Here is a 24,988-nt window from a genome sequence, read left to right as displayed (position 1 = left end):
ACACGATTTCACGGATCGTATTTGTGAGACAGATCTCTTATTTGGGTCACCCATGAAAAAGTATTACTTTTTATGCTAAGAGTATTACTTTTTATTGTGAATATGAATAAGGTTGACTCGTCTCACAGATTATGATCCGTCAACCTGTCTCACATGAGACTAACTCATGTTTCAAATATATACACCTCAAACTGTTTTCATATAAAACAGCGGGCCGTGACACATAGTTTGATCATGATTACATCTAACTATTTACTCGGCAAGCTTCGACTTCAAAGTCACTTGGTTTGACATTTTATTAGTCTAGTCGAGAGTGCTGAATTTTTATTATACAAGAGAAGATTTTATGAGTTCATACATTAAATATTTTCTTATTCAAGATATATTACTGATGATCTCGAGTCATCTTGGACTCGGACAGAAAGTATAAACTTAAACAAGTCAAATTCCAATTTGCTACAATCATTAGAGCATGAGTAAAATTTAAACAAATTATGACACTAAAGTTAATTATTTTAATTGTTTTAAATTTAATAATATAGTAAGTATATATTGAAATTATACAAAAGTTTATAAACATACTAAAAGTTAGTGACTATACGAGTTTTAACTTTAACTAATGTCATCTCCATGTTGTGTGTATATATAGTTAAAAAATTTAATATAGATTATATTAGAATTTTAAATGTAATAATATTTTTTTATGCTATGAGTAATATGATTATTAAATTTAAAAGTTTAAAATATAGATAAAATACAAACTATTTATTAAAATATGGTAGATAGATAAGATGTTTTTTTATTAAACAAAAATAAAAATGTTCTGTAAATTGAGTATTATTTTTTTTTATTAATAATCAGAGATTGCAAATTTGAGTTTTATTTTTGATATTTCAGTAAAATAGATACTCGTAAAAATCTTGTCTTAAACGTGATGGAAAACTACCGGCCCATTTCAAGAAGTTGCCAAAACAAGCCCACTCTAAAACCCCGCCACCCTCTTCCCTAATCATCTCCCTCCGTCGTCGGAAATCCACAAGAAGCATCGCAGATGGCTTCCGACGGTGACTCAAGGCAAGTTGGAGTGAGAAAATTATTTATTGGAGCTGGTTGTAACAGAATAGTTAACAACGTCTCGTGGGGTGCCTGTGATTTGGTCTCTTTTGGTGCTCAAAATTCTGTTGCCATTTTTTGTCCCAAGGTTTAAACTTTTGTCTTGATATGTGAATATTATTGAATACCCATTACCGAATGCTGGTTTGTTTAGTCTGTGCTGGGTTTTTTTTATGTTTTTTTTAATAGAGTGCTCAAATTTTGGCCACTCTTCCGGGCCACACGGCATTTGTAAACTGTACCCACTGGCTGCCTAGCAACAAGTTTTCATTCAAAGGTGCCATATTTAACCTTATTTCTGCTTGTTATAATTCTTTTGATTGGTCGTGTGCTTTTGTAGTATTTTCTTGGAATATATTGGGATTCAGAAATTTGTTCATTATTTTGTGTAATCTGTTAAAGAATCGAACTTTATTTGTGTCTATGATGCAGGTTCTTGTTCTGTTTATTTCAGTATGCGGGTTCAATATTTATTGGTCAATATGTTAACAGTTTTAAATATTGTTTTGCTGGCGATATCTTTTTCTTTTTAACGATCATATGTCTTAAGATTTTAATGAAGTGGGATGCCGGATGCAAATGGTTTATAGTTGGAAATTGTGTCATATATTAAAGTCTTGAACTTTCTCTGGCATCTGGTTCGTGGTTGCTCATGTGTTAATGCTGAGTTCATACCTACTCAGATTTCACATAGAAGTAGATGATAGAGGAACTTGACCTCCTGAAAAGTAGAGCTCAGTGGAAGAAACACAGATGAAAGCTGCGATTTTGCTCACACTCATCTCTTTCATTACTCCTAGTGGTGCTTTTCAGAGTCACAAATATACAATTGGAAGAATAGAATGAACAATAATGGCTCAAAGCAAAGTGGAAAAACAATAGTGCATCAAGATGGACAATGACACTATAATAGAATGCTGCTGAGGAAGAAGTAGAGAGGAAGCTGGAAATTAGTGGCAGCAAACTTATCTCCTTTTACAACTCCTAACGCTGCCTGCTCATAAATGAACAATTTGTTGAACATTTCCGCTGAAACTAATCGGACAAAACGTGTACGACAAAATGAACACTAGACAGTGGACAAATCCAGATAGACATTAACCAAAATGAAAAACAATCTAAAGTTTATTCCTAAACCTAAGAATAGAAAGTTTTAAATGAAAATTGGTAATTTTGGAAACTTCTATTAACTATGCTTCTTGCTATTACATGCCTTTATTCCAGGCTTAACGTCATGCTGTAATATTTATAAGATTTTGAGTGATTCAAATTTTTTTGTTACTCATGGTTATATGGTTTATGTGGTGAATGTGTCGGTTTGCAGCTAAGCATTTGGAAAGGCATTATCTGCTATCGGGAGACGTGGATGGAGTTATTATTTTGTGGGAGCTCTCTCTTGTAGATAAGAAGGTAATTTTTAAATCTTTCTCCTTTTTGTTTCTGTGACAGTATATCCTGCCAGTGTGCTAAGAGAAAATGAAGTGCTTATTTAAGTTGGATTGTATTTGAAAATTCTTTTGCCAATCTTATGCTAAATTTTTTTCGATTTCATGATTTATGGCTTTATACGAATTTTCTGTAGACCATGGACGGTTTTGGTATAAACTTGCAGACTGATCAGTGGTTCTTCGTGAGAGGGATTGCATTTATGTTTAACAGATTCCAGAGTCTAGAACGTGTTGGTTGCTATCTAGGGTTTTATGGATAGTGTTGCCAAAGAAGTTCTCATGTTGATTCACGTCTCCTGAAGGATAGATGTTCCAGATTATGGGGACTTTCTTAGAAGGAAGAAAAACTGAGAGAATGTACTACTGAGTACTGAGTGGTGGTAGAAGATGGAATTTCCTTTCTTCCATTAAGGCGTTAGTGGGAAGGTATTCATATGGATTTCTTCTCCATTAATTAAAGTATTCTCCGATGTAGATGAACCTGATGAAGGAGGTGACAATCATTCATGAATGCACAAATGCCATGAAATTAGCAGTCTAGCATCTAAAGAGGGGCCTTTTATGTCTTTTATGTCTAGAGACTATGTTGCTTAAGTTTGTTGGGCATTCTAATGGATGATGCAATATTGTGCTATAGATCAGTAGCTCAAAGTTGAGAGATATTTCCTATTTGCATGAAGTTACTTTCTAGGTGGACTCTTGGAATGTTAACACTTAGAATATGGTTTCCAATTGGAGGGTGTTCAACTTTCTACCCTTCACAGCTTCTGAAGAAGTGATGTCAGGACTAGAATGAGTATTCAGGCTATACAGGATCAGTTCCTCAGATTTATAATTCATAGTTCAAGGAAAAAGGGAACAAAATGGTGTGAGATGACCTTTTTTTAAGGTTTAATTTATATATTTTACTTGGAAGGTAGTATAGAGAGCAATGGACTAAGTCTGAAATAATGAACATTTAACGAAACAGGTAGGGTGACCATCTTAATTGGAATTATATGAGATTAAGAACCAGCTTTATCTTGGCTGATGATATTTGTATGGACTGAATATGTGTCCAGCATTGAACTTTAAATTGTAAAGTTCAGCAATCAAGTCATTCAACATCTACTTCAACGGGATACATTGTTTTATGCTTGTTATGTTTATACAGCACCTTCTGTATTTTCATTTTGGGGTAATTCTCAACATGTGTAAGCCAATGGCACCCCTCAACATGCTTACAAACCCCGAAGTCGATAAAATGTCTATTTCTTTCGATTAATCTACTTTCTTACCTCATTTTTCTTATTATTCATATTTTCATTTATATTTGGGGGCACCATACTTTGCTCCTGTTATATCCTCTAAGCCAATAGCCAACTTCGTTTGCAGTGGAGGAATGTCTTCCATGTACCAGAAGCACATAAAAATGGTGTTACATGCTTTTCAGCAATTATGGTGTCTCATTCAGATGCTCTATTTGCATCCACATCTTCTGATGGTACCGTGAAGGTGTGGGAAGTAATCTTTCCATCTAGCTCAGCAGGTGAGTTACTTGGATAGTTGGATTATATTAAGTCTAATTACGCTCTTTCAGTTTTCTTTTTTCGGTCATTGATATTGAATTCTACTTTCGTATCGTGAGTTAATATTTTGCTCTTGATGGTTCAAATTGTTAAATATCTATTTCTTTTTCCATTCACTCTTATTACTTTCTAAATATTTTTATTTTCTGTCTTTAAATGTTTTAACTGTCAAGTTAATTTTCCAAGTAAATTCTGAATCACCACAACTATGCAGCGATGGCCTCTCACATTGTTGCTTAAATAATGAACATCATGTAAAAGCCTAAAGGGCATCATGATATGTTTGACTCGTTTTAGGATGGTAGTGCGTAATGCAGAAATTGGAGTGTTTGCAAAAAGTATATGCTGTCAGATATAGAATTATGAAAGGCGTATCCTAACTATCATACTGTATTTCATTTGAAATATCGATACCTTATATCCTCGTTCTTTATCTTGTTGTAGTTGCTGATTGAATCGATTTATATTACTTGCTATTCATTGTTTACAACTGTAATATTTGGCGTTCCACGATAGGTTTTCTGTTTGTCTCTCACAAATTCATGTATTATAGACGATTGTAAATGTACCATAGTTTACCTCATTAATACATGTATTCAGTTTATTAGATGTAATTTGGACCTAACGTCCTAAATTCAGTGATTCTAATAGCTGTTCATCCGAAATTTCTCAGGTGACTGCAGACTATCTTGTTTAGATTCCATAACTTTTGGTCAAAAACCTATGGTCGCTCTTTCGCTCATGGAGTTTCCTGGAAACAGTCATTATCTAGCCCTAGCAATGGGCGGGTTGGATAACAAGATTCATATCTATAGTGGTGAAAGGACAGGAAAAGTGTGTGGTTGAACCCATTCTTCGTTTCTGTTCTATTGCAATTAAGTTTTTTTTTTATTTACCAAAATGAACTTGTTTATGGTCATTTGTTGCAGTTCATTCATTCTTGTGAACTGAAAGGGCACACTGATTGGATCCGTAGTTTGGATTTCTCTCTACCTCTCTATGCTAGCGGTGAAACATCTAGTCTTCTTCTAGCTAGTTCATCTCAGGACAAAGGGATACGCATATGGAAGATGGCTTTACGTGACTCTCTTGGCAATAAAAAAATCAGCAGCTTGGCTTCTTATATAAAGGGTCCGATATTTTCAGCAGGTTCATCCTCCTACCAAATATCTCTTGAATCCCTCCTTATTGGACATGAGGACTGGGTGTATTCTGTGGAATGGCAGCCTCCTCAAAGCTCATCTGTTGATGGCGTTGAATGTTATCAACCTCTTAGCATTTTGTCTGCGTCCATGGACAAGACAATGATGGTATGGCAACCTGAAAAGACTACATGTATATGGATGAATGTGGTTACTGTGGGGGAGTTAAGTCATTCTGCTTTGGGTTTTTATGGTGGTCATTGGAGCCCAACAGGGGACTCGATTTTAGCTAATGGTTATGGTGGATCTTTTCATCTATGGAAAAATATTGGAACTAGTTTTGATGATTGGAAACCACAAAAGGTTCCTTCTGGACACTTTTCAGCAGTTTCAGACCTTTCATGGGCTAGAGGTGGGGAATATCTGCTGTCTGTTAGTCACGATCAGGTAAGAAACTAAAGAAATTCCATTCTTATAAGGAGTATTGCCTCAGGAAGAATTTTTCTTTGTTCTGGTTTCTTGACAAGAATATGGAACTAGCAGATTAATATTACACTAACTCTGTGTTTGTGATTTGGATGATATTATGAATAAAATCTCGCATGCTTAATTCTAATGTCCTTACATTTATAATTTGAAGTAATGAATTGCTCTTCCATGTTTTGCAGACTACTCGAATATTTTCTCCATGGTGTAAGGAATCTTCTCTAGAAGATAGAGAGACTTGGCATGAAATTGGAAGACCTCAAGTCCATGGTCATGATATTAATTGTGTCACATTAATTAGAGGAAAGGGGAACCATCGGTTTGTGAGTGGAGCTGATGAGAAAGTTTCCAGAGTGTTTGAAGCTCCTCTGTCGTTTCTGAAGACATTGAATCACTCAAGTCCACAACAATCGAGTTTCAATGAAGATGTTCCTGTAAATATGCAAATTCTAGGTGCAAATATGTCTGCTCTAGGGCTCTCTCAGAAGCCTATATATGTCCAAGGTGAGTTGGCTGTCTAAAGTATTTTGATTTTGTCACTAAGATACTATAGGCATTCATTCATTCATTCAAAAACACGAGGTTAAATTAGTTGAAATTGATCGTCTTGATGACTCCAGTTTTACTCCATTGAGCCATCTTTCCATGTCTTAGTCGGTTGGGTTCTGATATTTGTCCTTCAAAAAATTTGTTCCTTGGTGCTTAGAATAGAAATTTAACTCCATACCTTTTTGTTTTATTATATACTCTTTGAAATTAATATCTAGGCCATTTGTTTGACCAGGTTAAATTTCTGATAATTTTTTCTATTATGATTGTTATTGTGACAACTTTGCTTGTCCTTTCTCTATCAGCTACCCATCTGATATATTCTTGCAGTTAGCTTCACGCCTTCAATGGAATTTTGCATAAGTTCTGGACCAAAGTAACACACACTATATGCCTCAGAGTTTTTGCAAAGAAAAATTTGTTCAACTAATGTTCATCACCCCTAAAGAATAAAATCTTCATAAATTGACGTGAAACAAGCAATAGTTTTATGTCATTTAGAAATAGCAGTACAGGTCAATAATAACACGTTAACGATTTATTTCTGAACTGCTTTTCTTCAGAAAAGCATAGTAGCATGTTATTATATGTCCTGTTAGGTTTTTCCATTTCCTTTGCGACTGTGCATGATCAACATCACCTGGTGAATTGAGTGTAAATAACATCTGGAATTTATATTGTCTCCTGTGGCTACTTATCCGCTGTAACCAATAAAGTATTTATGAACATAATTTCTGTTTTCAATATTTTTTCTTGGTGTTGTCTAATGAATTCTGAATGGTGAAAATAAAGTGCCGAGAAGACTAAAACTTTTTAGTCTCTCCTAGTCCTAGTTTAGAATAGAATCATCACCTTTTTACACAAATGAAAATACATTGAAAAAAGTATGTGGAAAATCTTTTTATCACTTTTAATCACCCACAATTAAACCTTCTCCTTCTACAGCATCACCTGATTCAACAGAAAGAAATAGAACTGAAGACATTGATACCCTTGAAACTATTCCAGAAGCAGTTCCAATGGAATTGACAGAACCACCAATTGAGGAGCAGCTTGCATGGCACACACTATGGCCAGAATCACACAAGCTATATGGTCATGGGAATGAACTATTTTCTTTATGTTGTGACCACGAGGGGAAGCTAGTTGCTTCATCCTGTAAGGTATATTGTGTTTTTTCTCATTAATATGGTGGTTAATGTTTTACATGGTGTATAAATGTTCGGTCTTTAGGAGTTTGTTCATTTTCTGTTTCAACCTGATAAGCAAAAATGATGTGTGATGTATGAACTATGAAGCTATAAATTTTTTAAAGAACTGCAACTAATTCGAGCAAAATTCCCTAGGCTTTTCAATAATTGATGCCCTTTTGGCCAAGTATATTTTGCCAAAAGCAAAAACCATGAAATTAACACTGAAATTTTTTTGTTCATGGAACTTCTGACAGAGATTCGCATTTTACCATTTTATCCCAATTTTATATGACAACATGAGAGGTGCCAAACCACAAAATATTGTCATACCATACATTTAGGAACACACATATTTCTGTAACCTTTGTATTCTGCCATTATTATAATTGTTGGCAGTAAAATTTATTGCTCACAGAACTATTTTGCATTCCTGACAAGTGCAAATCATATAATTGTTCAACGAGTAAACAAGTTCTTAATCTTGCAGGCACAATCTGCATCTGCGGCAGATATATGGCTATGGCAAGTTGGCTCCTGGAAGTCTGTTGGTCGCTTGCATTCTCACAGTTTAACAGTGACACAGCTGGAGTTCTCTCATGACGACAATTTTCTCTTGGCTGTCTCAAGGGATCGTCATTTCTCTGTTTTTTCAATAAAGCACACAGGTATGTTATATTTGCTTTCATTTGCTATTTTCTTAATATAGTTCGTTATAAAGAGTGAAATGTACCTATTTTAATGAAGGTAATGAAAGCATTCAGATTTTTTTTATGATGCAGGAGTTAATGAAATTAGACATCAACTTATAGTCAATCAAGAAGCGCATAAAAGAATTATATGGGCATGCTCTTGGAACCCATATTGTCATGAATTTGCCACTGGTTCAAGGGATAAGACCGTAAAGATCTGGCAAGTGGAGGAAGAGTCATCTGTGAAGCTACTCACGACTCTTCCAATGTTCAAGAGTAGTGTCACCGCCTTATCTTGGCTGGGCGTTGACAGGCAAAGGAATCACAGCCTTCTTGCTGTGGGAATGGAAAATGGCCTCATAGAATTGTGGAGTTACTCAAACACCAGGATTGAAAATGCAAGCATAGAAGTGCCAAATGTTGCTGTCTTTGTTCGGTTCGATCCATATATATGTCACGTTTCTGCAGTTCGTCGGTTAAGGTGGAAAATGGGTGAGAAAACTGGCGATCCAAGGAGCTCGCAGCTTGCATCTTGCGGAGATGATCATAGTGTGAGGATATTTCAAATCGATGTTGTTCAGTCTTAGGAGAGGTGTTCGTTTACAGGAAGTAGATGTCAAGTTGAATATGATGAATGATATTCTTTAAATCTCTTTCGGTTTTGTGGAATTCAACGTAATTTGTAAAGCTATTTAAACTTACGAAGAAAATAGAGAAGAAATTCTTATGAACTTGGTTTAAAATTCTCAGTTAACTAAGAAATTTTTTTAAGTAATTTAGAAAATCCTATGTAACACTGAAAATTTTCTGAAATATATAAGATAATGCTGATTTTTCTTCTCTTGATTCTAATTTCTCTTGAAAATTTTCATTAAAAGTTCAGTGGATACGTGAATATTTCTTGGATTACCGTCTCTCTTTTTATTTGATAGTAAATTCTTGTTATTAGACTTTCTTTTTAACTCTTAGTTTGCCGACACAACAAGATGATGAGTACTATTTTAATGAATATTACATATTAGTTGTCTTTTACATTTGTGTTTTTTACTATATGTGTTTAATTTTGAAAATACTCACCGACGAGAAATGAAAAATTAAATGCAATTTTGTTTGATGACACAATCATTTTATGTTCGACTCAAACCAAAAAAATTATTTGATACTCACTGAAAATTTAAGGTCTATTTCCAGAAATTGACACTAGTTCAGACGCAGGCTTCGAATTTACCCTGAGCTTGAAATCACGAAAGAGACCGTTAGAAGGGGGCCGAGAGGGTGTCTGGGCGTAGCCCCTCCGACGCTAAAGTTAGAGATTGAGAATATCAACGAAGTAGCTAAGGGTGCTGCTGCAAAAATAAAATAGTGAATGAATGAATTGCATACTCAAATCTGATATTTATAGCATAATACATGGGTCTATATGGGCTTTCTACCTTGGTTAGGGATGGACCAGGATCCAAAATCTGGTTTGTGCTTGATCTTAATAAACTCATCCATGGATATCATTCTTTTTCAACTTCTTGAATATGATAATGAGGTGTCATGTAGTCTAATCTTTACTATTCAATAATGTCTTCTTCTTCTTTGAAATAATCGTTTTGGTCATTTATGTATATTAATTTACTCTTATCATTCTTCTGAATGGTTGAGATGCAAAAAAATAAATTGTTCGCTAAAATTTTTCAAATTCTCTTCTCACTATACCATTATCATATCCATTTTCTCGTTATTTTAACATAAAAGCTAAAATTTTGATTAAATTCTAATTTACAAACATAATTTTTATTTACAAATAATGTTTATATTTATGCATGTGCACGAGTAAATAATATATTGTTTAGCAGAATGACATATATTCCTGATTCAGGAAGTACGTTATTTTAAAAACTGGTAAACCAAATGGCAACTACCTGAGTAAGCAATGACTCATCGCCATAATGTTACATTAGCAAAGTCCATATGTACAAATAAGCACATGCCCTTAATCATAAGCATTAAAATTGAAGAAAAAAGAAAGATATCAATTTCTCTTAAACTTATGCAATGATAATAGCCACACTTATTTTTAAATCACAAAATTTTCGTGAGACAGGTTTCACGAGTCAATTTTATGAGACATATATTCTATTTAAAATATCAAACAATATCATTTAGAGTAAGTTTCTTGTGATACGGTCTCACGAATCTTTATCTGTGAGACGGGTCAACCTTACCGATATTCACAATAAAAAATAATACTCTTAGTATAAAAAATAATACTTTTTTATGATGACCAAATAAGAAATATGTCTCACAAAATACGACCCATGAGACCATATGACGTAAGTTGTTGAGTATCATTTATTGGGGTCTTACGGCCATAAATCGACCACTGCAAAGTCTGGATACACATGATCCTCCTTTGGCAGATGGGGAGAGGTGTGCGTGTGTGTGTGAGGTGTGGTAGAGTCAGCCATTTAAATACTGAGTCAGAGATTACCAATTTCCTTGTCAGAACAAACAAATCTAATAAATTAATAAAAACAATTTCCACAAAAATAGTACCTATATTCCTCGTACGCACAAGACCCCCAAATAATATGAAATTATTTTTTATTATCACAATAATAATTGTATAATGACAGCATTAGTCCAGCACACAGTATTTGAGCAAATGGTATTTTCTTTGCTTGTTCATATGTATGTCATCATAATACATATGGTCAGATACTATCATACTATATAGTATAGCCTTGGTGGCGAGAGGTCTAGTTAATTATAACTTGAGGAAATCATAGTTAAAATACAATTTCAAAAGAATAATAAAGTAGGCTCAATTACGTCATAATTGTCTATGTCGGATAGAGCAATCGAAACGTGATGTTTGAGCTGTTGTACAGTTTAAAATATTATAGTTTTACTGTTACCATTAGACATAGTTTTTTTTAATAAAATTACAAACATTCGTCCTACGATTGGTACAAGAGTCGAGTTCACATAATTTGATTGTCATACATTGTAAGGAGTGTAATAATTGAGAGAATAATTACATAGGTACAATACTTGTCCATTGTTGGTTAGAGCAATCAAAGCGTAGTATTTGATATGTTGTACTGTTTAAAATATTAGAAGGGAGATTGTCATTGTGCAATAATTATCTATGTCGAGGCAACTTAATTGAAACATGGTGTTTGAGCTGATATACGATTTAAAATATCATACTTGCATTATTATCGATAGTTATAAATTTTGGTAAAATGACAAACATTCGATCTTACAATCATATCTATCTATTTTCCCATTTACAAATTTCAAGTTCCCTAATTAATCAATTGCTATGATAAAATTCCTATAGCAATAAAGTTCTTGGTTCCATTTTGATTAGAGAAGCTATTCTCCTTAAAATAAATGTCTCAAAAATCTTATACTAACGATAGTAATTATTATTTTTTAAAAAAAAAAAAAATACCTTTAACTCGTCAATTTAAGTAAACAAGGACATAAATTAACAATTAAAAAAGCAACATCGCTGGGAATCACATGAGAATAAGTGATTAATTTAATAGAAAGTAATAGTGGCATGATGCAGCATCACCGTGACCGTTAACCCTCTTTTCAAACTAGATTTGGACAAATATACGAGAAAAGCTATCCAACAAAGGCTGCATAATATAGTATTAGTGAATGGACGTGTACCTTATTTTGTTCCCATGATTGATTGGATTTATATTCAAATAAAAATAATATAATAATTATAAAAACTAATCAAGGTCGAAGTGTAATTTGGTGCAATTTAAATTGATTATATTTAAAGTGAAAAATAACGAGAGTATAAACTATCATTTTAAACTGATGAATTAAAAAAAAAAAAAGATCACGACATCAAACTTTTGTATTTATTATAGAGATTCTTAATAATATAATGGAGATTATGGAACAAATTACAAGTGACACATGTGCGTAATAAATAATATATTCTTGTAATAAATCGCCAATATTTTTGTACGAAGCCAAATTTAAAAATTTAATTTATAATTGATTTACGCTGTTGTTTATTATTGTCATACATAAATATTAAATAATTTACTCACATTTTAAAACATGCATATTTTGTGTCAAAAAATATTTTTTTAACGACGATGAAATCTGCTATCGCTAATTTTTAGTATGCACTAGGTAAACATTCAGACTAACACAGTAACTTGTAAATTACGCTAATAAGTTAAATCATATTGGACAAACCATGTGTGATGGACTTATTCGAGAAAATGGTGGTAAGATGAATCGAACTTCGCATTATTGATCAAGTGTTCATCTTTTCAGACACTTTGACGAGAGAGCCGTCCCAAGATTAATTAATGTGTAACAAGAAGAATCTAAATAATTTTGGTGGCATATTAAAGAGATTTATGATATATAGATAAACCTTGCAAGTGACGAGAAAAGACAAGGGAATTGAACCTATTCCATTAAGTAGGAATGAATTGTGTGCATTTCGCCTGGTGTATTGCTTCACACGAGGCGAGTAATATAAAATAGAGAAAGTATTGGAAGACAAGTAAGAAAGTAACGATAACTTTAGATGCAGTGTAAAGATAAAGGTTGAGCTTTCTTCCGAACCAATTATTATTAGATGGAATATGCAATGTGCGGTAGCATAAAGAATGAGGGAGAGAGAGGTCAACTATGAATCCCGAAAAGCCATCCAATCCTTTAATATACTGGAATATGAGTAAAGTAGATAAAGTTTACTTCTGGAGGAGTTGAATTCCATTTAAGAATCTGTGGAGAAACGATAGGGAATCGAATTCCCTCCGTGGTTTCACTGAGAAATATGAGTGCAACATGATAAGAACATAAAGTCCACAGGGGAAGACATATAAAAAGTTTAAGATGGGTATAAAGATCTCAGTAAATATAAAGGGAGCTTTATGAATCGAATCGCGAAATACAGCTGGGAGTTCTGTCTTCGTCCACAAATCATTCAAATTTAATCGTCTGAGGAGAGAATCTTTGAACATTGCGGAGCCAAAAGGAATCATGATGCATGAAATGCCATGGGGTCTCTTCAAAATATTTAACAAAACCAAGAAATAAGTAACAGCACAGCAGAGAAAGATTTTACTCCAAATATAACATAGTGCTGTTTCATATTAATTCGGAAACGGATTTATACAGAGTCAATGAAACATTGCTCATATTCACTTAACACCAATATGAAGTACACAAGCGAAAGAAGAGAAAAGGGGCAGAGTTTCTTATTACTTGGTAGAATAACATATCACAAGCCAACACAGACAGGAGAAAAGGGCAGAGTTTCTTAGTACTTGATAGAATAACATATCACAAGCCAACACAGACCGATACATTGTAATTTAACTTCAAAGACGAACCAAACCCACTGCTTCAAAATTGTGTATATCATCAAGCTCAGCTCACCTATCATGGCAGCCAAGTCATTAGTCGTGACTTAATACTTTATGTTCTCCAACTGAGCAGAAGATTCAGGCATCAGCGCCGCAGGGCTTGATGCCATGGTTTGATATTGAGCAGCCAACTGAGGCGGCAAAGGTTGAGTATAATATATCTGAGCACGTGTCGGATCAGCAAATTCATATGTATAATTAGCATTGGCTGCTGGAGCGGCTACCCTAGACTGAGATGGATGATGGATTTGAGTATAGCCAACATACATTGGTTGATGCTGAGCAGAAGAAACCTGGACCAATTGGGTGGCAGGAGCATTTCTTGGCGCCTGGGAATGGCTAGAAGCGGGATTAGGTGCCATTTCACTATAATTTGTTTGCTGGAGTGGTAAGTTATAAGCTTGGGGTGGCCTAGCAGTCATGAAGTAAACGGGATACTGCTGGTCGACCTCAGTTTGGTGCGGATGAAGTTGTTGCTGCGGAGGATACATAGGGTAATAAGAAGCAATTGGCACAGCATTAGCAGGAAAATATTGAGTTCCGCCATGAATAAATTGTTGTGGTTGATGCAACTGAGGAAGGTTTTGGTCGCGTTGGTTCGGCGATAAGTAAACAGAGTCTTGAACTTGGGGTTGCGTCTGAACCCCGCTGTTACTTTGATGCTCCGTTTTCGGATCAATCGGTGTAGCAATAGCCATAGCCCTATAGTTTGAAGGTAGAATCTGTGTAATGGGTTCTTGACAAATAGCTTGCCTCTGCCTAGACAATGGAATTGTGGCACTTCCCTCACTAGACAAACTTAAAATTAATATCAAATTCAGGTTATTTCCACACATCAAAATAACGACAATGAACCGAAAAATACAAACAAAAAAACAAAGAATCTTTAAAAAATTAAATCAAAATTTTCAAGACTGTACCTTGAGATTGAATCTGGAGAAGGAAAGTCACTAGCACCACCTTGTTTCTGCTGAAATTGAGTAATCTGATGAGGCTGTACCAGCGGCTGAATTTGCCGCGCCTTTCGATATCCACCGTGATCTGACCTCTCATCATCAGAAACAGCCCTGTTTCCATACTCTACACCGGCCGCCGCCGGCAAACCAGAAACCGCTGTCCCCGCCGCAAAAACCCCAACATCTTCCTGCTTTTGGGGCGGCGTCGGCAAATTAACATTTGCCATAACTCCGACACCAGTACGCTGGAATTGTTCCTCAATTCCCGACCCTCCCGCTTTCGGATTCTCCTCCCCGATCACCTTTACCGGCTGTAGATTAGCCGAAGGGGAACTAGAAGCAGACCCGAAGGACGACGTCGTTTCCAACATCGGAGAGTCTGGAATCGAGTGCTCTTCGTGGATATTAACAATGTTGCCGTTTCCATTTCCACCATTAATAAAACCAAATTCAACCTGCGCTTCAGCTCTTTTCCCTGATGCCACCTTCTTTCCAACAAAATCATCATCCAGCCCGAGCAGACAATTGACAGAAGAAGATTCAGAAAACCCACGATCACAAGCAACCGCGGATAAAGTAGCAGCCTTCCCGTTCAGCGCATTAAGAAACCAATCTTCCGATTTGGCCGACGCACTTTCAACAAGAAGCTGTTCGATATTCGAAGCCGATTTCGGAAACAAGAAAAGGCGAAGGCGATCAGGTTTCGATCGCCCACCACCAAGGGCGTTATTAAGCCGGTCGTACTCTTCAACCAAGATTTCAAAATCTTCATCCGAAGCAACAGAAATCAAAGCATCCAAGTCCTCGTTGGGGAGCTGATACTTGAGCAAAAACGGCTGGTTCTTCAGGAGGGTTTTAGAGATTCGTTGGTGAAAGTCCGACAGAGAGGTATGACGGTCTACGACAATGATCCGGGTGTCTCCGCCTATGTAGCAGAGCACCTTGTCGTGTGGACGGGGGATTATGTGTCCGCCATAGCTACACATGAATCGAAGCTTTTGTAGCAAAATTGGCGGAGGTTCAGCCTCCCAGGAATCTGTATGTCGGGAACGGGGGGAGGATTCGATGGATTCTGGATAGAACGCCACCCCGGTAAGGTTTGAGATTGGCGGAGCAGCAGAGAGTGGTGGTGTGGCCTCCATGGGAGAGGAAGAGGAGAATTGAGGGAGAAATGGTTGGACTTTGGCTTGTATTCATACTTGTTGAGTACTCAACCTTTTCTCCAATTTTATTAATTAATGGAACTTTTCTAATTATAAATCCATCTTAGTATTTATCAAAACAATTACATAATACTTAACGAGTGAGTCTCAATTGAGCTGTTTCACGGATTTTAATCTGTGAGATGAGTCAATCTTACCCATATTCACAATAAAAAGTGATACTCTTAGCATAAAATGTAATACTTTTTCATAAATGACCTAAATAAGATATTCGTCTCACAAATACGACTCGTGAGACCGTCTCACACAAATTTTTACCATACTTAAATATGACTCAATTGACAATTTTAATATTCTTTTGTATATAATAATAATTTTTTATTTAGTTTATTGTTTTTCTTCCTTCAAACAATTTTTTTTAAAATAGGTCTTTTGTTTGCAATAGATTTTACTTTTAGAAGTAACTAAATTTATAAATTATAAATAGTGTTTGAAAAAAACGAAAATTAAAAATTATCGAGATAGATGAGACGGATCAACCCTACCGATATTTACAATAAAAAGTAATATTCTTAGCATAAAAAGTAATATTTTTTAATTGATAACTCAAATAAGAGATCTGTCTCACAAATACGACCCGTGAGACCATCTCACACAAGTTTTTGTCTTGATTCTAATACTAACTTGTTATTATAATTATTTTTTAGTAGAATAACATATTAACAGCTTCTCGATTTCAATTAAATTCAGCGAAAACGAAATCAGAATTTGTTTTAAGTAAGACAATAATATATTTTTTTAGAGATTACAAGAACTACTCTCAAGCAAGTTAATTTGACGAAGAAAATTTAATTAACTAAATCTTTTATATCCAGGAAATTATTTTTTAATTATACATTACGTGTGTCATAAAACTTTTTAATAACAAATGTTTTAAAAATGTATGTTGTTTGTTAAATGAAGACCATGCATACGTGTCTACAGTGACGTGTCTCTATACTTGTCAAATGCCAGCCAATGATATACAAAACCAGATATTAATTTTACAATAATATAAAAATAAAATATTAAATAGTAAATTATATTAATAGTTAACATGATTTATCAGATAGAGGACAAACTAATAATAACTCATAAGCTCCGAATATAACTTTATTTTCAGTCTCTATTCCTTCAAATATTTGTTTGAGCTCCTTAATCATTTACATTTTCCAAAAATATAATCAATCTTCATAATTATGGTACGTGACATTGTTATATACATCGAGTCTGTTCTAAAAGTCATATATCTCAAAAACATGTAACTAAACAAGATTTTTAGATTATATATCATGTTTCATATTATCGATATTTTTTTAATAAATGCTCATCATGTTTCCGTAGAATAAATTGAACAGTTTACCTCTTTGACCCGAGTGTCGTCGGGTTATATCCATCAGATTTTATATACTGATTTTCACAGTCCAACCACACAGTCACAACATATGGTTCCTAACGTAGATTCTTTCAACAATACCTAAAACAAATATGTTTCGTTTCCTACCTTAAGGTGTATAGTAAAGTAGTTCAATTTAAAAATAATACATGAAAAAGACAATAAGCATTGGCCTTTTTTCAAACATGAAAATTATTATTACATAGTAACTTCCTATAGAAGAAGGTGAACTTAGTCGGAATATAACACATAAATTTAGAAAGAGAAATATTATAATTTATTTGAAAGAAAATGAAGATGTTGAATGATGTATTCATCTTCTTTATGTCTTGGCATTTATAGAAATATTGGTGTATTTGAAATCCGAACTTCAAATCTAGTGAATTATTTTTCCAGTTGTGACAAACATCATCTTGTGTGCTAATCCCTTTAACCACTAGTTGGTGGCTTGTCTTTATAGGTGGTTGAGTAGTTCATCTTCCACTAGTTAGTGCAATCGTCCTTTAGTATGGTCCATCCTCCACTAATGGAGTGTTGGATCACAAGTCTATTTTATCTTTGACGGATAATCTTCTGCTTTTGTATGGTCCCGGATGAATTTTTTTTTGTGGTCCTTCACCATTTAGACTTGTCTCTGCATTATGCTTTCGGTTATATCTTGGCCGAAAACATTTCCCAAATTCTGAATCTTTTTTTTCGGGCATTCTGAGTAGATGCTTTCTAATCATCTTCTCACATGAGCCATGTTACAGAATTTTCGGCGTTTTTCTCTCATCCTCAACAGCTTGCTATTCTACAGAAGATTTCTTTTCTTTTCAAATAAATCTTCTACAAAACTTGTTGTTTTTCTGTCATAGTGTTTAATTGGAAAGACCGATTTACAAAATTATGAAAAAATGAAAATTTAACTTTGTACATCTCGGTTTGATATACTCATAGACTCTTGCTCTTCTGATAGAGATGTCATCTTTAGTTAATGAAGCAACATGGGGTATTTATTCTATTGGATGATCTTTAATAAATTTCTGAATATTTGCATCTGAACTCCATGGCTTGATAAAATGAAAAGCTTCGTGTGAGCTTTTTCTGACTGGTTCTGGTGTTGTGCTGAAAAAGTATATCCCCCAAATGTCTCATCTAGAAAACAGTCGTTGTTTGTCCATGTTTCATAAACAACTTCCTGAATCCACATGGGCAATCCTGAAATTTCCTGAAAGCTGGGTTATGCAGTATAAACCGAGGCAAAAGCCTCGCATTCATATCATGTCTTGACTTCCTTTGGAAATGAATTTTGTTTTATCCATACCCTGAGATATTTTTCTGCTACATCAACCCGTATTGTGGCTGGGTTTAATTGCCTATTCTTTTTTTTTTTAATTTCTTTCAATTAAATTATTATACCTGAAATGGAGAAATTGTATATTCATGAGTATCAACCTTAGATTTACCTTTGTCTGAATGAGGTCTAAGGTTGATATCTCCCTCTTCGATCCTCGAGATGAAAGATTGACTTGAAAACTCGAGATAAGGAACTGAAGTCTCAATTTTTGTTTTGGCCGACTCATCTGGAGATAATCTCGACTTAACACTTGTGCTAGGGGTACTTGAATCCCCTGCTACAGGCATAAAGTCCTATACTCGAAAACTCAATTTGGAAACCAAGGGCTTCTCAATGTCTTGGATGATAGATCTTTGCATTACATACGATAGCTAGGTATAAGCCTATAAACATTCTGTAATTCGATCAAAAACAATTATTTTATTGGCTTATTGTAGTCTACCTGCAACTTCTGCATTTAGGGCAAGCTTGTTAAACTCGTTTTGAAGCATTTCAAGGTGTTCCATCAAATGCTTCTGTATTTTTATGATGACATTGATATCACCGATGTTCATCTCTTGTTAAGAAATCTGCAAGAATATTTTTACGAGATTTAATAATCACAATATCAAAAATATAATTTTAGAATAAAACTTACCACCTTAATAATCTAGCCTCTTGGTTCTAGATTTTATTATATTTTTCAAGAAAGCTTTTGCTTCTTCATTATCAACCTTTAAAGCAAATTTCTTTGCTAGATACAATAATGGTCATTTTTCGAAAGCTTTTTTTTACTGCATAAAATTCTTTTTCATTGATATGTAATCATATGACTTATGCTTCTGATAATAGACCACTGCAATACATGCATGATTGTTCTTCTTCTGGTGTGAGTTTTGTTAAAACTGTTACCCATCAATGATCACTTACATTTGTGTATAATACCAGATCATCTTTATCTAGAGGAATAATTATTTTTTTTTAAGTTTTTACAAATTTCTTTTAGTTGGCTAAGTTAATTTGTATGTACTTTTGTCCATATAAATCTTGTATATTTTTCCAATAATGAACTAAATATTTTTCCTTGTTTTGTTAGGTTTTTAATAAACATCCCATCAAAATTAACAAATCTTAAAAATCTTTGAAGTTATTTCTTTTCGATTCACACATTTGGAAATTTTTGCACATTTTATACTATGTGTTCTTGATAAATTATTCTCAACTCGTCGATTTCTATTTCAAATAATTCAATTTTTCTTGTAACAATGACTGCTTTCTTTGACAAAACCTGTCATTTTTTCTTACAAAGTTTAGATAAAATCTCTTAAATGTTTAATATGTTCTTCTATATTTTTAGATGCTATTAAACATCGTCAATACAAACAAACATGAATTTAAAATAATCTTTAAATAGATTATCAATTTTTCTTTGAAATATCTGGCGTGAATTAATCAATCTCATTGATAAGACTTCCCAAATATAGTGTCATTGTGGTATGAAGAAATCAGTTAATTTATTACTTTCTTCTTCCATCCGAATTTGGTAGAATACAGACTTACAATCAAATTTATATAATATTTTGGTGTTGCGCATATAACTAATCAAATGTTCTCTACTAGATATAAAATATCCATCAAACGCCAAGATTTTATTATTTTTTTGATAATTAACAATCAAACTGAGTTTGTTTCTTTTTATATCATCATGATTTCTTACAAGAAAGCATAGACTGCTATATGGTGAAATTACTGTTTTGATTAAACAAATGTCCAGATGTTCATTGATAACACTCTGCATATCTTTTTTTTTATCAATTATGTTCATCAGGATAAGCTCACATCTGAAAAATTTATACCATTTGTCTTCCTTGATTTTAATTTTGACTTTGGGTTGATTTTTATCTCACCATGTCAAAAGATTTTCATTTTATTTTTTTTTTTTTTATATTTTTTCTTGACATCTTCTGGGAATACTTTCTATCTAAACTCTACCTCATTCTTCTAAGGACAAAATTTGTGATATTCCAAATGATCTCATAGCTATTTTTGTATTTTAAAAAAAAAATCGGGTTTTCAGGTACTCGATCGGGTATTTCGGGTATACATTTTCTATCATTTGAGTTTTCCTTAAATTTCTTGCGTATTTTTCATTCATTAATCCTACAAATTCCTACATTATTTTTTCTTTAAAATTTAAATTAACAATTAATAATATTTAAAAAAACATAAGGACTGACACGGATCCGACGATTAACTAAGATTCGAACCCGGACCCCAACCCCAACCTGGACCCGAACCATCGAGTTCAGAACCTAGACCGTAGGACGATTCTACGTTACGGGTCAAGATTTTCCCGACGGTAACCTGCCAGGTCCGACGCGAATCCAAAATGAAACCGGTCCGTAGCCTGGTCAGATACAAATTTCATACCTGTTTTTTTTTTTTTTTGTGGATCAACGATGGTCAATGTGACTACCGACTAGTCGAGTACCCGATAAGATCGGGTTCGGGAAGTCTTTTTTTTTTAAAAAAAATAATAATAATAAACTTATATTTTTTTAACAGCAGTAATCAAGACATTTTCATGAGACTTGAACCAGATAAGCGAGTCAAGCTCATGTTAGATAAACTCGGGGACAAAGAAGTTGTATGTCGACCGCCCGCTTGACCAGAGAGAGGGAGAAAAGATTTCAAGTTTTCAACATTCACCTCGAGTGTTGTAATTGAATCTTCAAATTTCAAAAGGACAAAACATGGGATATTCCAAATGATCTCACAGCTATTTTTGAATTAAAAACAAATCGGGTTTTCGGGTGCTCGATCGGGTATTTCGGGTTTTGACAAAATTTGGGATATTCCACTTGGGCAAAAACTTGTGTGAGACGGTCTCACGGGTCGTATTTGTGAGACGGGTCTCTTATTTGGGTAATTCATGACAAAGTATTATTTTTTATGCTAAGAGTATTACTTTTTATTGTGAATATTCATAGGGTTGACCCGTCTCACAGATTAAGATCCGTGAGATGGCTCTTCCACTTGAGCCACACCGCTCCTAAAGGTAAGTATGTAAATGTAAGAGAACTATAAGGGTTTTGATAAAAGATACGTAGGCAACTTATATGGTTATACGGTTATACTATGTAAGTGCAAGCATTTTTTTATATATATTTTTCGTTGTATTTGAATACTGGTTCATGAAACAATGCGTTAGGCAATTTAGCCTCCCCAGCACTTGCCTGGACCACGTTGCTTGGATTTTTCAGGCAGCTCCTTTTCGAGCTTTGAGTCCAATTTCGAACCTCGGTTTCATCATTTCGAGTTTTCATTAACTTTCTTGCTTATTTTTCATTTATTAATCCTACAAATTCCAACATTTTTTGTGATACTTTAAATTTAAATTAACAATTAATAATATTTTTTTTAAAAACATAAGGACTGACACGGATCTAGCGATTAACCAAGATTCGAACCCCAACCTCAATCCAAACCCGGACCTGGACCCGGACCATCGGATTCAGAACCTAGACCGTAGGAAGATTCTACGTTAAGGGTCAAGATTTTCCCGATCGTAACCCGCCAAGTCCGAAGCAAACCTACACTTTAACCGGTCCCTGTCCAGATCTAGATACAAATGTCATGCCTGTTTTTTTTTATGTGGAACCGACGATGGTCAATGGATTTTTAGTGTATAACATCTCATTAATTACAAAAATTACTCAATCGACTAGATATTATTATTTTATAAAGTTATATCATAGGTAATAATGCAACTCTAATTTCTTAAATAATGCATACACTAAAATGCTATATATATTTGAATCATTCTTTTGCATAAATTACGGCAAATAATAAACTGAGTAATTATTGCTCACATGACGAATAATTTCATGTCTTTAGATCACATGTTTGTTCGATAGGGTGAATTTAATTGGATTCCTATGGGTTAAGTCGACGATATATGTGAGGACACTCCCCACATGGTTTGGATAGACAAGGTTCACACACAGATGTGATTTTAAAAAAAAATTGTGGACCTCATATATGTATGACTAAATTTGGGTCATTGATTTTATCATGGAAATAATATCCCTACATGTAGTATGTAATCAACCATTCATATGACTATCATATCTGGTTCATAATTGGTGCGGCTGGAATCAATCCAAGCCATCAATTTATTCTAAATCTAATAAATACCTTTTGAAAAAAAAAATACATTTTACATTATACATGTGAATATATATACTGAGATAAAATAAAATACGAAAAATAAATTGAATAAAAAATATATTGGAAATAAAAAGTTTAGTGGAAATTGGTTTAGCAAATACATTACCGACAGGGAATTTGTGCGCTGCATTTGGTCAATTTCCGTCAGGCGGCTAATTAGGCAGAAATATGGAGTATTCACCCACTAGTTTCTGGTTGGAGTAAAATTAGCAAATCTTATTTACTTGATAGAGAATTTTTTTGGGTTAATTTATTTATTCAAATCCCATTTATTCTTATAAATCAAAATATCTAGAATCTTCTCATATTCTTATAATATATTTTGAATTTTGAACAGCAGATCTTTTTGAGATTGAGGAGTCAACTCTATTCATATTTACAATAAACAATAATATTGTTGTTGTCTCACAAAATTACCTCATGAAACAGTGTCACGAGAGTTTTTGTGTATTTTGAAATAGGCAAAAACTTGTGTGAGACGGTCTCACGGATCGTATTTGTGAGACAGATCTCTTGTTTGGATCACCCATGAAAAAGTATTATTTTTTTATGCTAAGAGTATTACATTTTATTGTGAATATGGGTAGAGTTAACCCGTCTCACAGATTGTGATCCGTGAGACGGTTTCATATGAGATCCACTCTTTGAAATAATTAGGATTGGGTGATGAATTTGATTGGAAAGGAAAATTTTGATTTGAGGAAGTATTTTAACGGATTTGTGATAGTTTGAGTGAAAGAAATGGAAAGCCTTTCTTCATCTTTCCTTCAAAAATACACTTCCACTCCTTCACTCAAACCATCACAAATTTGAAATCAATCAAATCCAACCATTCAAACGTAACTATAAAATATTTCACCGATACAAAACCATTGAGATAGCACAAAAATGTGTTTGGGTTCACTCGTTTAGAATAATTAATTATCAAATATATTTAGTTGGAGTAGATATTTTGTGAGACGGTATCTTAAATCTTTATCTGTGAGACATGTCAACTCTACTGATATTCACAATAAAAAGTAATACTCTTAACATAAAAAGTAATATTTTTTCATGATAACCCAAATAAAAGATATGTCTCACGAAATACGACCCATGAGACCGTCTTACAAAAGTTTTTGTCATTTAATTGTTTGATGATCTTGATTTCATGCTTTCCAAATTCACTTCACATCAATTTATTGATGTGTAATGATTATAATCGATCTAGAAAACAAGTCCATCTGGTCGAAATTTTTCTTTGCGTTTGCTAGATTTAGATTATATGAATAGAATCCTAATAAATTGTGACTTATCTCACATATTTTTGTCAAATTTTCTAGTCGATATCGCCACAAAATGTGCATCTACTAAGCCAATTTAATACATATAATAAGCAATATATCTTATTTTAAGTGGCCAAGTGGGATTATTGAACAATTCGAGTGGTTGACAACTAAAAGATTATCTCAATGTGTTGCCCAAATTGAGAGGATCCACTAATGGGCATGCATGAGTATGTGCTTAATAAAATGCACACGCGTTGTGCAAAGATAATAATTGTGTGTATAAAATAATATTTTTAATGGAATATAATTAATTTAATTTTAAATAAAAGGAAATGATATAGATATAGAATTATATATTTATATTAGAGTGAGTCTTATGTAAGACCGTCTCACGGGTCATAATCCGTGAGACGGGTCAACCCTACCCATATTCACAATAAAAAGTAATACTCTTAGCATAAAAAGTAATACTTTTTCATGGGTGACCCAAATAAGAGATCCGTCTCACGAATATGACCCGTGAGACCGTCTCACACAAGTTTTTGCCTTTATTAGTGGATCTCACGTGAAACCGTCTCACGGATCATAATCTGTGAGACGGGTCAATCCTACTCATATTCACAATAAAAAGTAATATTCTTAGCATAAAAAGTAATACTTTTTCGAGTGGGTCTCATGTGATCCGTGAGACAGGTCAACCCTACCCATATTCACAATAAAAAGTAATACTCTTAGGGTGTGTTTGATTGGGTGAATTAAATAAGGATAGATTAATAGTCCTAATATTTATCGTTAAAATTTTAAGATGTTTTAATAATCATTTTAACCCGGTTTAAGATCCAATTTTATTAATCAAATAGTTATCCATAAAATTGGATCTTAAACAGGGTCAAAACGATTATTAAAATAACTTAAAATTTTAACGATAAATATTGGACTATTAATCTATCCTTATTTAATTCACTCAACCAAACACATCATTAGCATAAAAAGTAATACTTTTTCATGGGTGATCCAAATAAGAG

General features: G+C 33.8%; 2 protein-coding genes across 4 annotated transcripts; one reads left to right on the top strand and one right to left on the bottom strand.

Moving 5' to 3' along the window:
• The first annotated feature begins 942 nt into the window (after positions 1–942).
• On the top strand, positions 943–8,919 carry LOC140830509 (elongator complex protein 2). Its single transcript, XM_073193866.1, has 10 exons — positions 943–1,201; positions 1,303–1,390; positions 2,438–2,523; positions 3,936–4,089; positions 4,803–4,963; positions 5,059–5,718; positions 5,940–6,261; positions 7,252–7,469; positions 7,987–8,164; positions 8,279–8,919. Exons 1-10 carry the CDS (start codon positions 1,052–1,054, stop codon positions 8,773–8,775), a joined length of 2,514 nt encoding a protein of 837 aa, XP_073049967.1. The 5' UTR covers positions 943–1,051; the 3' UTR covers positions 8,776–8,919.
• A 4,483-nt stretch (positions 8,920–13,402) lies between these two features.
• LOC140830508 (uncharacterized) lies at positions 13,403–15,759 on the bottom strand. 3 transcript variants are annotated; one of them, XM_073193865.1, is made up of 2 exons: positions 14,514–15,759; positions 13,403–14,295 (listed from the first exon to the last, which is right to left on the bottom strand). In XM_073193865.1, the coding sequence occupies exons 1-2, from the start codon at positions 15,689–15,691 to the stop codon at positions 13,638–13,640; spliced, it is 1,836 nt and encodes a 611-aa protein (XP_073049966.1). In that variant the 5' UTR covers positions 15,692–15,759; the 3' UTR covers positions 13,403–13,637. The 3 variants fall into 3 exon arrangements, with proteins under 3 accessions (XP_073049966.1, XP_073049964.1, XP_073049965.1); XM_073193863.1 differs by having other exon boundaries at positions 13,403–14,391; positions 14,514–15,758; XM_073193864.1 differs by having other exon boundaries at positions 13,403–14,382; positions 14,514–15,758.
• Positions 15,760–24,988: the final 9,229 nt, after the last annotated feature.

This window comes from Primulina eburnea, chromosome 4, assembly GCF_022965805.1.
Source record: "Primulina eburnea isolate SZY01 chromosome 4, ASM2296580v1, whole genome shotgun sequence".
NCBI classification, from domain to species: domain Eukaryota; kingdom Viridiplantae; phylum Streptophyta; class Magnoliopsida; order Lamiales; family Gesneriaceae; genus Primulina; species Primulina eburnea.
This window is presented reverse-complemented; position numbering and strand designations above follow the sequence as displayed.